General features: G+C 53.4%; 6 protein-coding genes across 6 annotated transcripts; all 6 read right to left on the bottom strand.

The window, feature by feature from the left end:
* Positions 1–311: 311 nt before the first annotated feature.
* On the bottom strand, positions 312–869 carry LOC123690285 (histone H4). Its single transcript, XM_045633517.1, has one exon. The coding sequence runs from the start codon at positions 708–710 to the stop codon at positions 399–401; it is 312 nt and encodes a 103-aa protein (XP_045489473.1). The 5' UTR covers positions 711–869; the 3' UTR covers positions 312–398.
* Positions 870–1,542: 673 nt separating this feature from the next.
* LOC123690281 (histone H3) lies at positions 1,543–2,136 on the bottom strand. Its single transcript, XM_045633513.1, has one exon. It carries the CDS (start codon positions 2,027–2,029, stop codon positions 1,619–1,621), a length of 411 nt encoding a protein of 136 aa, XP_045489469.1. The 5' UTR covers positions 2,030–2,136; the 3' UTR covers positions 1,543–1,618.
* Positions 2,137–8,713: 6,577 nt separating this feature from the next.
* On the bottom strand, positions 8,714–9,310 carry LOC123690282 (histone H2B). The gene has a single exon (XM_045633514.1). The coding sequence runs from the start codon at positions 9,249–9,251 to the stop codon at positions 8,877–8,879; it is 375 nt and encodes a 124-aa protein (XP_045489470.1). The 5' UTR covers positions 9,252–9,310; the 3' UTR covers positions 8,714–8,876.
* A 652-nt stretch (positions 9,311–9,962) lies between these two features.
* On the bottom strand, positions 9,963–10,490 carry LOC123690283 (histone H2A). Its single transcript, XM_045633515.1, has one exon. It carries the CDS (start codon positions 10,430–10,432, stop codon positions 10,058–10,060), a length of 375 nt encoding a protein of 124 aa, XP_045489471.1. The 5' UTR covers positions 10,433–10,490; the 3' UTR covers positions 9,963–10,057.
* A 1,154-nt stretch (positions 10,491–11,644) lies between these two features.
* On the bottom strand, positions 11,645–12,836 carry LOC123690279 (late histone H1-like). Its single transcript, XM_045633511.1, has one exon. It carries the CDS (start codon positions 12,744–12,746, stop codon positions 11,925–11,927), a length of 822 nt encoding a protein of 273 aa, XP_045489467.1. The 5' UTR covers positions 12,747–12,836; the 3' UTR covers positions 11,645–11,924.
* Positions 12,837–13,938: 1,102 nt separating this feature from the next.
* On the bottom strand, positions 13,939–14,496 carry LOC123690284 (histone H4). Its single transcript, XM_045633516.1, has one exon. The coding sequence runs from the start codon at positions 14,335–14,337 to the stop codon at positions 14,026–14,028; it is 312 nt and encodes a 103-aa protein (XP_045489472.1). The 5' UTR covers positions 14,338–14,496; the 3' UTR covers positions 13,939–14,025.
* Between the last annotated feature and the right edge of the window lie 263 nt (positions 14,497–14,759).

The following is a 14,759-nucleotide window of genomic DNA, read 5'->3' as shown; positions in this document are numbered from 1 at the left end:
AACAGCGAGATTCCATTCAAAAAAAAAAAAAAAAAAAAAAAAAAAAAAAAAAAAAAAAAAGAGAGCGACTGCTAACGCCGTACTCGTGTACATACAGTACGAAAACTTTATATTAACATGCCACTAGTGGATAGTTAGCATTAGTATCAGCAGTAATAGTAGTCGATAATATTATGAAAAGTATTATTCAATCAATCATTTATCGATTGGTAATTTATTAAATTATTTATTTATATTGGTAGCTTAAAACTAATTGTGGGTGGGTGTCGTTTAGTCGTTTTGATACGTTTTATTTTTATAATAGAAACATATGCGGCCCTGAAAAGGGCCTTTTTTACTTGTTGAAAAATATCCGTCATATACCTAAGTATGTATACGACAGACAACAATTAATCAACTTAACCGCCGAAACCGTAGAGGGTGCGGCCCTGGCGCTTCAGAGCGTACACGACGTCCATGGCGGTGACGGTCTTCCTCTTGGCGTGCTCCGTGTAGGTTACCGCGTCGCGGATGACGTTCTCGAGGAAAACCTTGAGAACACCGCGAGTCTCCTCGTATATCAGACCGGAGATACGTTTCACTCCACCCCTGCGCGCCAGACGCCGAATCGCCGGCTTGGTGATACCCTGGATGTTATCACGGAGCACCTTCCTGTGACGCTTCGCGCCACCTTTTCCCAATCCCTTTCCTCCCTTACCGCGGCCGGTCATCGTTGATTGTCTCTGAATTAACTGTACTTCTTAGAAAAATCACCAGCACTACGTACGTGTGTCACGTACGACGATCACTGTTACAATGCGCTTCGCGCTTACCAATCGTGCTGTATATATAGATTTCGGACAGCTAGGACCTCGCATATAAACGGGGCAGAGGGGAGAGAGGCAGCGGGGCAGCGGCGTTCGGTGTGTGAGATTCGTTCTTATTATTATGATTTTATGTATGTATAAATAAATAAATAACTACAATAACTATGTACATAAAGAAGCAAAATAAAACCGATGAATAATAAAATATGTCGATACGCATGAATTGAAAACAATACGCAATAACAGAAAAAAAAACAAATCACCGCAAAAATTTAACACATTTAACAATTAACTAAACAAAAAAAAAATTAACACCTGGTACACACACTGAGCTACAGCACGCGTCAACAAGAGTCATAAATTCCTGAAGTGGTGCCATAAATACATATAATAGAAAGTCATTATTGTGCAATTGTTTTCTAAGAAACAGTGAAACAATGGTGGCTCGCAAATATTGTTGTCGGCATTTGCCTTTGAAGTCGAAAATATATTATGCTGACGCATAATAGAAAATATCATAGAGACACACAGTGCGATAGGCGCCTGCCTCATTTACGTTATATCGATCTCGAAAATAATTATTAATTTAATAATTTCAATAAATTAATTGTTTTATATTATATTAGGTTAATTATTCTTAATGTTAGCCTAAATAAAGCCTTTTGACTTTGTATAACGTTCGTTTTATTCGTTCGATACGTGATGTCTGTCTGTGAAGCACATCATTTGAATTATATGCGGCCCTGAAAAGGGCCTTTTGTTGTAATAATAATATTATAATATTATTATTATTTAGCAGCGGCTGCGCAAAATTAAGCACGCTCGCCGCGAATGCGTCTCGCCAGTTGGATGTCCTTGGGCATGATCGTCACTCGCTTGGCGTGAATGGCGCACAGGTTGGTGTCCTCGAAGAGGCCCACCAGATACGCCTCGCTCGCCTCCTGAAGCGCCATCACGGCGGAGCTCTGGAACCTGAGGTCGGTCTTGAAGTCCTGCGCGATCTCCCTCACCAGACGCTGGAACGGCAACTTGCGGATCAACAGCTCGGTACTCTTCTGGTAGCGACGGATCTCTCTCAGAGCGACGGTACCGGGCCTGTAACGGTGAGGCTTCTTCACGCCGCCGGTGGCTGGAGCGCTCTTGCGGGCCGCCTTGGTGGCGAGCTGCTTTCGCGGCGCCTTACCTCCGGTGGACTTACGGGCTGTCTGCTTAGTACGTGCCATTACGACGACTGCTCTCACTCACTCACTCGACTCGACTGAATGCAAACTTTATTATATTATGTACGATGTGTGGACACGTCCGTCGCGTATCGCTTGCGATGATGATATAAACACCTTTAAAACTGACTTGACTTGTAATTGTTACATCCTCCCTCGCAAGGGGGATGCTTAAACCCGTTCGAGTATGGGTCTCTATCGGGTGGATTGTTTGTTCGCGCCCTGCTGATACAGGGCGGTACGGGGGCGGGCTAATAGCCCTTGGTGGGGGCTGCTGCGCGCGAGGAACAATGGCTCGACTCGCTGCGCGCAGCCGATGGGGTCTTGTCCGGGGTGTCAATCCGGTGGTAGTGTGGGGTCAAGGAGTAATCTCGACTTGACCCTGGTGTCGTGGTCGGTGGTATCGGGCAGCGCGCTGCGCGGCTCGCGGTCAAGTTCCGCCAGGTGAGACCCCCGGTAGCCCCGGGGGAGGCCCAGCGAGGCGACCAGCGGTCGAAGCCGCGGCTGCTGCCCTGGTGTCATGTCCGGTGGTATCGGCATCCGCGGAGAGTAGCTCACGCGGATACCGCAGGCGATCTGGCGGCCTGGAGTGCCATGGCGCGATGTTTTGGAGATGGGGATGCTGAGAGCCATCCGCTCGATCGAACATCCCCTTCGCGAGTCGCGCGACGAACTCGTCGATGGACTCCATCCGCAGGTCTCGCGCTATGGTGGCGTTTCTCACGTAGCGGGGGGCCCCCACTGCGCGCCTCAGGCATGTGTTCTGCACGGCGCGCAGTCTCTGCCGGTGGGCCTCCTTAGTGTAGGAGTACCACGCCGGCGCCGCGTACGTGAGATGTGGGCGCACGTACTGCTTGTACAGCGCGAGCTTAGTACGGATGGGTATGTTGCCGGTGAATAGGGGGCGGAGTTTGCTCGACACCCCCTTCGCTCTTCCTACGATCCTCTTGACGTGGTGCCGCATGGTCAGATTCCGGTCGATGGTGACCCCTAAGTAGGTGACCGGCGTCTTCCACGGCACGTCCTGGTCCAGGAATCGCAGGGGCGGCGGCAACCAACTCCGGCCGAAGGCGATCGCCTGTGTCTTGTTGGGGTTGGCGGCTAGTCTCCACTTGTTCAGCCACTCTGGCAGGAGGTCCAGAGCGCGTTGGAGCTTCGCCGCTGCTGCCTTGGTGTTGAGCGAGGTGGCCACGTACGCCGTGTCGTCGGCGAAGAGGGCCAGGCTACACCCGCTCGGGCAGGGGACGTCGTCCGTGTAAGTAGTGTACAGCAGCGGCGATAGCACGCTGCCCTGTGGGACGCCCGCCGTGATGGGTCGCGGTCTCGACGCAGCCTCTCCCGTCGCAACGTAGAACGTGCGGTCGGTGAGAAAGGCGCGGAGCACGGCGACTATGCGGCGGGGCAGTGGAGACTCGGCGAGCTTCAGCACGAGGCCATCGTGCCAGACACGGTCGAAGGCCTTCTCCATGTCCAGCATCACGGCGGCGGCCCCTTCCTTCTTGTTGAGGGCCGCGGCTGCAGTGAAGAGCACCTTCGTCAGCTGCAGCGTGGTGCTGTGCTCGCCGCGGAAGCCGAACTGCTCGGGCCTCGGCTGCAGGTATTTGTAGGTCCTCTGCAGCAACAGCCTCTCGAACAGCTTCGACTGAGTTGAGAGCAAGGTGATAGGCCGGTAGCTCTCCGGTCGGGTGTAATCCTTTCTGGGCTTCGGCAGTAAGATCACCTTGCCCTCTTTCCATGTACTGGGGAAGTGTAGGGACCGAATGATCCCCGTGAAGAGGCGCGCCAGCGCGACTATCCACCTCATGGGTAGGTGGCGCAGCGCCTGATGGGTGATGCCGTCCGGTCCCGGCGCCTTCTTCAGTGGCAGCCGGAGTATCGCCTTCCGCACTTGCGAAGGCGAAAAGGCAATGGGGTCGTCATCGGGTGGGATCGGGCGAGCTAGCCAGCCCTCGACAGCGCTCTCGACCTCAGCCACGCGCGCTGGGCATGCCGCGGCGTTCGGTGAGAATTGGCGCTGGAGGTGCTCGGCGAAGATTTCGGCCCGATCGTTGTCGTCATAGGTGATGGCGCCGTTGCTGTCACGTAGCGGACGTTTCGGCTCTGGAGTCCTATAGAGGCGGCGGCAAAGTTGGTGTAGGCGTGTGGGCTCGGTGGTCGCCTCCCCCAGCGCTTGCTCCCAGGAGCGCTGGGCGTGGGCGGCCAACTCTTTCTTGACCCGTTCGGCGAGGCGGTTCAGCTTTGTCTTCAGCACGGGGCAGCGATTGTGCTGCCACTGCCTCCTGAGCGCGCGCTTCTGTCTGATCAGCCTCAGCACGAACGGGGCTAGGTCCTCGCGTACGACCTCCGGCGGACGCGTGGTCGTTGCTTCCGCCAGAGCTGCCTGGAGTTGCCGCGTCATGGACTCCGCCATGTCGTCAACGGCGCCTGGTGTCGTGTCCGGTGGGCCTGGCGCGGTGGCGCCTTCGAGTATCGATTCGAAGGCGTTCCAGTCGGTGACCCTCCAGCTGCGTGCGGGCGGGGATGGTGCCCCCGCGAGAAGGCACAGCACTGGTTGGTGGTCCGACTGGTACTCATCCATCAGGACCTCCTGCGCCAGGTAGAGATCAGGCCGGTTATGCACCACCAAATCGATAATGTCCGGCCTGTGGGTGTTGTTTCTCGGGTAGTGGGTGGCGGCATCTGGTCCGCACACCTGGTAGCCGCGGGCCTCGGCATGCTGCAGGAGCCGGTTGCCCCGCGAGCTGCTGGAGTGGGATTGCCAGCTGATATGCTTGGCATTCCAGTCGCCCGCGAGGAGCGTCGGCTTCCGGCTGAGCGCGGCCTCCAGCTCGGCCGGTGCGAAGTTGGAGCCGGGGGGAGCGTAGACAGCTAGCACGTCTGTGGGCTGCCCGCCCAGTTCTAGCTCGACCCCCAGCGTCAGGATTTTGTCGCCGTTGACCGGCGGGATTGCGCGGTGAGCGATCCGTCGCCGTATCATCACCGCCAGTCCGCGAAAGGGCGCCCCGTTGGCCGCCTGGTGCTCTGCGCGGTAGACGTAGTAGCCCGCGGCACGCAGTCGGTCGGTGGGGCGCAGGTGCGTCTCGGAAATGAGCGCCACATCCACGTCCTGTGTGCGTAGGATGTGACGCAAGTGGTGGCCTTTATCCCGAAGGCCGTCGGCGTTCCAGTGCAGGAGGCGTAAGTTCATTTTCGTTGCCTCACGCCTCGACTGCGCGACCGGCGTCCTCCGTAGGTCGGTTCAGACGGGGTCGGGTATAGGGCGCCCAGCAATGCGGTGACCGCCCTGTCAACCGCCTCAGCGATCGCCGTCTCGCTGGGGAGCGTCTGGCCCCTCAGTGGGCCCCCGCTGCGGGGGCGTGCGGCGCGCTGGTCAGCGGCTCTGGTAGCTCCAGCAACTGGAGCGGAGTCGGCGGCGGCCCTACTGGGGCCAGCCTCGGCGTGCGCGGCAGGTTCCGCGCGCGGGGGGGCGGGGGGTTGTACCCCCCCGCGTCCTCTTCTTCTCCCCCCTCTGCGGCGTCGGCGTTGGCTGGGAGGCTCCGCGGGGTAGGTGACCATCTCTACCTCCTGCGGCTGCGAGAAGTACTGCCCATGGGCACGCGGGTCAGCCTGCGCGTGTTCGCGCGGCTCGTCCCTCCGCCGTGTTTGGGCAGCTGGTGTAGGCGCTGGGGTGGTGGCGCCATGTGTGCCGCGAGCGCCAGGTGCGCCAGGTGCGCCAGATGGTCCCCGCGCGTCGCGGACGCCAAGTGCGCCATGTGAGCTAGGCGCGCCAGGTGCGCCAGGTGCGCCATGTGCGCCGCGGGCGCCAAATACGCCCTGCGCGCCACGTCCGCCGCCAGCGCCAGGCGCGCCATGTGCGCCATGTGCGCCGCGCGCGCCGCGACCGCCGCGACCACCGCGACGTCGACCGCGCGCCTCGGAGGCGCCCATGCCCCGTGCTGCAAGTGCCACCGTGCCAGCGCGCTTGTTGCGCGCCTCCTCCTTCAGCACCGGACACGTGCTGTGATTGGCCGGATGCGCCCCCTTGCAATTGGCGCATCTCGGCGTGGCCCCCTTAGGTAGGGGGCAGTCGGCGGTACGGTGGCCCTCCCCGCACTTCACACAGGCCAGGGCCCGGTGGCATTGGTGCGAGGAGTGTCTAAATCCCTGACATCGGTGACATTGTGCGGGGCCCCTTTTGCCCCGCCAGGACTCGATGGTCACCCCCGGAATGCACAACAGCTCTGTTATGCCGTAGATCGCGGGGGTGATGTCCGGAGTGCGGCGGAGTATGACCAGGAAGATACACCCCGGTCTCCCCTTCCTGGCTCTGATGGGCTGGGCGTGTTCAGGCTCGTACCCGAGGTCTCGCAGCTCCGACATGATGGCCTCGGGTTCCGTGTCCGCCGGAATGCCTCTTACCGCCACCTTCAGCTGCCGCTCTGCTGGTAGGGAGTAGGAGAAGTATACCACGTTAACTCCGCTGGTCTCCAACTCCCCAAGGTACCGCTGCACCAGGCGGTACTCCTCCTCGTCCTCTGGTGTTATTTTGAGCCCCTGTCCATAGGCACGCGCGTTCACCGTACGCCCCAGTCTCTTTTTCATCTCCCTGACATGGGTGGTCCAGTCAGGGAGGGATTCTATTACAAATGGCGGGTATTTCGGTGTCTGAGGCGCGGCGGGCAGGGGCGCGAGTGGTGGCCGACGGGCCACCGTCGGCGACGCGGTCATCGCGGCGTATGACGCCGCGTTTAAATTTGTAGTCGCCGCGTCTTGCGGCGTTGGTTGAGCCGTCGCAAGGGCCGCGCGGGGCGCGGGGTGGGCGGAGGGGGGCGCACTCGTCGACGCCGTTGCCATGGTTGTATCCTCAAAACGGCGGCGGCGCGGGTCCCTCTGGGAGAGCGGCGCCGGTTGCGCATGTTGAGAAGGCTGTTGATGTGGTTGATTGACGCCAGGGGGCGTCGTCTGCGCGCATACGCGCTTAGGCGCCGACCCGGCGGCGTCCTCGTCTGAGTCCGGCGGCGGCGGGCGGCGTAGAGCTTGATGCGCTCGTTTCACTTTAACGAGCGCATCGTGTTCGTCGCTCGAGAGCGGCGAAGTTAGGAGGCCCTCGTTTAAAAGGCGCCTGCGCGTCTGCGATAGGTACTCGCACATTGCGCGCGCGAGTCCGTCCGTTGCGAACCGGCCTATGAGTGTCTGCGCAACAAACAGCGCATCCGACTCATAGCCGGCACGGGGCGACACGGGCTGCGCCGGGCGCAGGTCGCCTTCTAAGAAGGCCAGCAGCTCAGCCGGGTCTTGCCCATGAGCGATGTTTTCCTCCTCTTGAATAGATAGAATAGGCGGACTCACCGTTGGGTGCATTTCATCGGGTGGCGCCATCAATGAGGGGCGTGGCCTGTGTGGTGTTGCGGTGAGGGCGCTCTCGCCATCGCTATACCGCGACGAGAGCTGTGGCCTCACATCACTTTCACTTAACACATTTAAAAGGTCCTGCGTGTCACTGTCACTATAACCCGCGAGGGGGGCTCGAGCGCCAGCCGGGCGCGAGTCACCAGCGACCTCGGGGTCATTCGGCGACGCGGTGTACCGCGTTAAAGTTTTTTCCGCGGGGGCGGGGTTGTGGGGGGCCGATACGGCGGGGTATACAGTCGAAGTATACCGCGACGAGAGCTGTTTCTTAAAAACGGCTGTCTCGCCCGGTTCTTCGGCTCCTGGTCCCGGGGCTCGATCGCTACGCGAGCGAGAGCCGCTCAGGGACCGGTCAGCCATGCGCGACGCGGGAGCACTGCATTCATATGATGACGACGGCGGCGGCGGCGCGGCTCCACCGCGCGAGCGGGAGCGTTCATTGGCGCGCGGGCCAGATACGTCGCGACGGGATTTTCGCTCCATGGCGGGAGCTGGAGTCTGCCAGGCACAGCCTGGACACCTTAGCGCCTCCCGCGCATGCGCATCCCCCGGTGAGACCCTCTGGTGGGAAGCCGGGATAGACGCAGCGCGTTCGTTGCTTCGGTGTCGGCGTGAAACGGGTGCAGGCGGCTACTCAAATGGTTTCTGCATATATGTTTTATAATTAAAACAATAGCAGTGATGAAACGCGTATAGGCTCGTGTGCACAAGTAGGCAGACGACCGTATTATTCCCCCTTTAAAACTATTGGGCCGCATTTATATATAACGTCGAACCGAGCTCGAACGGGACGGGCGGGTGTGTCGGGACATTTACGAGACCTATCTAAAATGAAATTGTTTATAACAATAATAAATAGGTAACTAACAAAAATTAAAACGTTCATTTGTCTTTAATCGCGTTAAATAAGTTGAATTTACATTACTTTTCACTGATCAGTGGACAACACTAATTAAACATACAAAATTCTGTGCATGTACAAAATATTATATAATATATAAAATAAGAGACAGAGAGAGAGATGGAGAGAGAGTGAGATAAATATATATATATATATATAATTATGTACACCGAGACTATTGTCTTTTTTTTTTTTTAATTTTTAAGTTTCATATTCATGATAGTTTTTACACTTAATATAATTGTTTATCGGTTTATAGGTAAAAGTACTTGATAATAGAGGGATTGTTAATTTATATATATATATATATATTTTTTTTTTTTTTTTTTCGTTTATCGTTGATACTGTGCGTTGTGGTGTGTGGTTCACACACACACACCAAACTCTTCGGATAGATATTGTGGCCCTGAAAAGGGCCGTTTTCATGATGATGATGATCATAGTCAATCGCTCTCATTATACTTTCATTACGTATAATAATATAAGAGAGAAATCGCCGGCGCCGAGACGATGGTGCTGGTCCTACGCCGCCGCCGCCGTTGTCCCACCGCGCCGCGACGCTCACTTGGAGCTGGTGTACTTGGTGACGGCCTTGGTGCCCTCGCTGACGGCGTGCTTGGCGAGCTCGCCGGGCAGCAGGAGCCTCACGGAGGTCTGCACCTCGCGGGACGTGATCGTCGAACGCTTGTTGTAGTGTGCGAGACGGGACGCCTCCGCCGCGATCCTCTCGAAGATGTCGTTCACGAACGAGTTCATGATTGACATCGCCTTCGAAGAGATACCGGTGTCGGGATGCACCTGCTTCAGTACCTTGTAGATGTAAATGGCGTAGCTCTCCTTCCTCTTGTGCTTCTTTTTCTTTTTGTCCGATTTGGATATGTTCTTCTGCGCCTTGCCGGACTTCTTGGCCGCCTTGCCGCTGGTCTTTGGTGGCATAGTGAACGATAGATAGGCAGTCACAAACTATGTATCGACAACAACGAGAGACACTAGACTTGTGATTTGAAATATTTTTTGGACCTCACTTCAGTAAACTTCACTTTGAAAAGTGCTCTGGCGACTGGTCCGGCGTTACATAGGAAACGTTTCGCGGCCGCCAATCGACGGCGTCGTTACCGTTAGGACGCCGCGTGTTGGGGCGCGAGGGGGGTGAACGGCGACGGCGGAGGGAGCGGGGCGTTATATTATGTATATCTCCGTCTCTATCTCCTTCTCCCTCTGACACGGTTTATTTATGGTTATTTAAAAATAATAACAATAATAACGTAGTATAACAGTATGCCTGTATTGTATGTATTGTCTCATTATTACTGATTGGATTATGCGTGAGCAATGTGAATTTCGGGCGTGTCTACATGTTCGATTGTTGTTTTTATTTTTATTTATTATTATTATTGTTGTTGTAAGTAAATAATATTGTCAAGAATAAAAAAATAAATACAACTCGATATTGTATATACACATTGTAATAAGTAGGTAATTGAGTCAATTTTTTTGATAGAAGCATATTTATAGTAGTAGGTACTTAGTATATAATTTTTGTGAATAGTGACGTGTGGAACGTTTATTGTCGCTGATACATTTATCTAACAAATCACGGTGGCACGGTGGCCGTACCACACGATCATTGCGATTTTATGAATCATATTGCGGCCCTGAAAAGGGCCTTTTAGGTCGTCGAGTTGACAACGACACGAATAATAACAATAATTGGACGAGACTCCAGTCGTTGCTATTATAATTTATGTCTTCTTCTCGGTCTTCTTGGGGAGAAGGACCGCCTGAATGTTAGGCAGTACACCGCCCTGTGCGATGGTCACGCCGGAGAGCAGCTTGTTGAGCTCCTCGTCGTTACGAATGGCCAGCTGCAGGTGACGCGGTATGATCCTGGTCTTTTTGTTGTCACGGGCCGCGTTACCGGCCAACTCGAGCACTTCAGCCGCCAGGTACTCCATAACGGCCGCTAGGTACACCGGCGCACCGGCACCGACCCTCTCGGCGTAGTTGCCCTTCCTGAGCAGCCTGTGGATACGACCCACCGGGAACTGGAGACCTGCGCGGTTGGAACGCGACTTTGCCTTTCCCTTGACCTTGCCTCCCTTGCCACGTCCGGACATTGCGTTTGATTATTTGGGCACTGCACAACTCACTGAAAACTAACCGACAGGTTACTTATTTTTTTTTCAAGCCGCTACGAATTCATATTATATATGAATTCGGACGGTGTTCAACCAACTGGCCGGGTGTGACGAGAAACGACGTCGACGACTCTGCGCTATTAAACGCGATTGGGTGCCGCCGGCTCAGCGAGCGAGCGTTAGTGAGGGGCGCGAGAGGGGGAGCGCGGGCTTCGGTCACGTGTGTAAGATCTACATATTACGTGGAATTAGAATTAAAAATAATAATAATAAGAATGAAAATTACATGCATACATACATACATACATACATACAAAAAAATATATATACATACAGATAGATATTATTATATTACGTATTTGGTTATTTGTTTAGAATCTTTATTCCAAATATTTATTGTGTGTTTTATCTTTTTTGTTTGAACGTGTACCGGTTTCGTGTTTTCGTTTTTATGTACTGTTGTGTAATCGTGTAAAACGCCCATTATTACATATTTTTATATTACATATTTGGTTATTTGTTTAGAATTTGTTTATTAAATAGGAACCGGTGGGGGTGGTGGCGGGGGTGTGTCCATTGTCTATTGTCTTTTGTCTTGGCCCGCCAAATTTTATTGCACCTCATAACATCTGTTGATAATTGGGTACATGTATTGTTTTTACATTTGGCAACAGTCGGGCACTCGGGCGGCGAAGGAGGCGCATCTCGAGCGGCCGAAGGGATTGTTATCGCGAAGAGGAAGTAGTGGTCGCGGTGCTGCATTGCATTTTTTTTTTTTGTTGTATTTCTCGAGTGTGAAGTGAGTGCGATCTCGATACAGAGAACCGACCGTGGTTAGCAGGTGGCGGTGGCGATTTTGTGTTTCGTGTGTGTGTGATACGGCGCTGCTGCGACGGTGAGTTGCTAACTAATATAATATTAGAATAAGGTGTTAAAATATTAAGACACACCTACATACTTATACATAGGTACATAATCTGCCTCTCTCACTCTCGCTGCCTTCATTATTGGACAATTTAACAACTACCTATGTCGCATGTTTTATTATTTATATAATATAGGATATGTATCACCAGCCGGTAAACTAGCGACAATTGGACAATTTTGATAGTTTGTAGCACCTGCGACAACATGGAATGGCTATATATTATTTGTATATATATGTAGATTTTTAGGATTCAATATAATATAATATTTTTTTGTGCGTTTATTCGTTTGATACTCTCGACGGCTCAACGGCAGCCCATCATTGAAACATATGTTAGCCCTGAAAAGGGCTTTTTGTGTGGCGTGTTTGTGCGTGCGTCTATTATTACAATAATAATATACGACATCGACACAACCGACCACTTGCGATGCGCTCGTCGCTGGTCCGGTGGCCGGTGACCCTCCTTCCGCTCCCGCTACTCGGTGGTCAGCGTACGCGAACACGGTGCGGCGGCTCGTGCTTATTGAACGTGGATGGTCGCGTTCACTTCTTGGAAGCGGCCGACGCCTTTTTCGCGGTGGTGGCGGCCTTCGATTTGGGCGCGGCGGCGGCGGCCTTCTTCGGTTTGGGGGCCTTAGGTTTCTTGGTCGGTGGCTTCGCGCTCCTCTTCGCCTTGGACGCGGCCGCGTTGCTCGACGCGCCCTTGCCGGACGCCGCGGCGGCGGCGGCGGCGCGACCCTTCTTCGGTGCGGCCGCAGCGACCGGCTTCCTCTTGGCCGCAGCCGCCGCCTTCTTGTCTTTGGCGGCGACGCCCCTGCCGCCCGCTTTGGCCGGGGAGGCGGACCCGGCGGCCGATGCCGACGCGGCGGCGGCGGCCTTCTTGCTCCTGGCGCCGGCGCTCGCGGCGGTCTTCTTGGCGGGTGCGCTCGGCTTCTTCGCCGATTTGGCCGCGGAGGACGCCGCCGCGCCGGAGCCCCTGCCGCCGGAGGACGCGGAGGCGGCCGTCGCCTTCTTAGCGGCGCCGCCGGTACCAGACTTGCTGTCTATCTTGAACGAGCCCGATGCGCCCTTGCCCTTCGTCTGAATCAGGGTGCCGGAGGCGACGGCACGCTTGAGATACTTTCTTATGAACGGCGCCAACCTCTCGGCGTCGAGGCTATAATTCGAGGCGATGTACTTCTTGATCGCCTGCAGGGACGATCCGCTCCTCTCCTTGAGCTCCTTGATCGCGCTGTTCACCATTTCGGAGGTCTTGGGGTGCGTCGGTCTCGCCTTGGGTTTCTTGGCGGCCGCTGCCGCTTTCGGTGCCTTCTTGGCGGGCGTCGCCGGCGCGGGTGTCTCCGATGCTACTGCGGTGTCGGCCATTATTTTCTTTTCTTTTTCAATTATATGAATCACACAGTCACACTAATTATATTATTGTTATAATATTATGTAGTAGTATAATATTATCGTACTAGGTGGATGATAATAATATGTGCGTAAAGAGTGCGCGGCGCTAGTGAGCGCCGGCCAGACGAATCGGTATACCGCGACGAGAGCTTCGTCGGCTGCGTGCGTTTTCTCGTATTCGAGTGTGAAACTTTTCACTAACACGTCTCGGTCTCATCGGATTTTTGATGATTATCAAACGAAAAATCGGTGGAAATCTCGTTGGCGATCGATAGTCTACGATATCGGCCACCGGTCGGGCAGTCGGGCGGGGCTCCAGGCGGTCGCGCGCGTCGGGCATCCGCGTTTGAAGTTTGTTATTGTCGAGTCGCGCGCGTACCGTCCAGTTTAAATCGCGAATTAAACAATTAAAGCGAAAGGTGGCCGCGCGCGCGACCTCCGAGGGCGGAGCTCAAGATTCCGAGGTTCAACGGGATCCATTCGTTTCGGCGATATATTAGGATTACGATCGATTTTAACGCATCGAATGCGACATGTTGTAGGACAGCACCGCGCTCCCGAGACGAGGCCGTGGACGCGCGCGCGTTCTCTTTCGTCTTTGCTCCGTAGTAGCATTAATATTATTTACGAAACGAAATAAGTCTAGTGAGCTCGTCGAAATGTCCGATTAAATTAATTATAAGTATTTATCAAACACATCGATCGAGAAGCACGCGAGATCTATATAAATTCAAAGCAAAAATTTCATTGACGCAACCGGGAGCGATGCTGTTCGGTCGCAACCTAGCATTAGCACACCTATATTCTTAATTTTCAATGTCTAAGCATAACATAATAACCTAACCGCTATCTCTCTATAATAGTATGTGTACATACTATACTTATCGTTTGCGATATAATATTATTATGACGACGAGAGCGACTGCTAACGCCGTACTCGTGTACATACAGTACGAAAACTTTATATTAACATGCCACTAGTGGATAGTTAGCATTAGTATCAGCAGTAATAGTAGTCGATAATATTATGAAAAGTATTATTCAATCAATCATTTATCGATTGGTAATTTATTAAATTATTTATTTATATTGGTAGCTTAAAACTAATTGTGGGTGGGTGTCGTTTAGTCGTTTTGATACGTTTTATTTTTATAATAGAAACATATGCGGCCCTGAAAAGGGCCTTTTTTACTTGTTGAAAAATATCCGTCATATACCTAAGTATGTATACGACAGACAACAATTAATCAACTTAACCGCCGAAACCGTAGAGGGTGCGGCCCTGGCGCTTCAGAGCGTACACGACGTCCATGGCGGTGACGGTCTTCCTCTTGGCGTGCTCCGTGTAGGTTACCGCGTCGCGGATGACGTTCTCGAGGAAAACCTTGAGAACACCGCGAGTCTCCTCGTATATCAGACCGGAGATACGTTTCACTCCACCCCTGCGCGCCAGACGCCGAATCGCCGGCTTGGTGATACCCTGGATGTTATCACGGAGCACCTTCCTGTGACGCTTCGCGCCACCTTTTCCCAATCCCTTTCCTCCCTTACCGCGGCCGGTCATCGTTGATTGTCTCTGAATTAACTGTACTTCTTAGAAAAATCACCAGCACTACGTACGTGTGTCACGTACGACGATCACTGTTACAATGCGCTTCGCGCTTACCAATCGTGCTGTATATATAGATTTCGGACAGCTAGGACCTCGCATATAAACGGGGCAGAGGGGAGAGAGGCAGCGGGGCAGCGGCGTTCGGTGTGTGAGATTCGTTCTTATTATTATGATTTTATGTATGTATAAATAAATAAATAACTACAATAACTATGTACATAAAGAAGCAAAATAAAACCGATGAATAATAAAATATGTCGATACGCATGAATTGAAAACAATACGCAATAACAGAAAAAAAAACAAATCACCGCAAAAATTTAACACATTTAACAATTAACTAAACAAAAAAAAAATTAACACCTGGTACACAC

This window comes from Pieris rapae, chromosome 23 (assembly GCF_905147795.1).
Source record: "Pieris rapae chromosome 23, ilPieRapa1.1, whole genome shotgun sequence".
Classification (NCBI taxonomy): Eukaryota; Metazoa; Arthropoda; class Insecta; order Lepidoptera; family Pieridae; genus Pieris; species Pieris rapae.
This window is presented reverse-complemented; position numbering and strand designations above follow the sequence as displayed.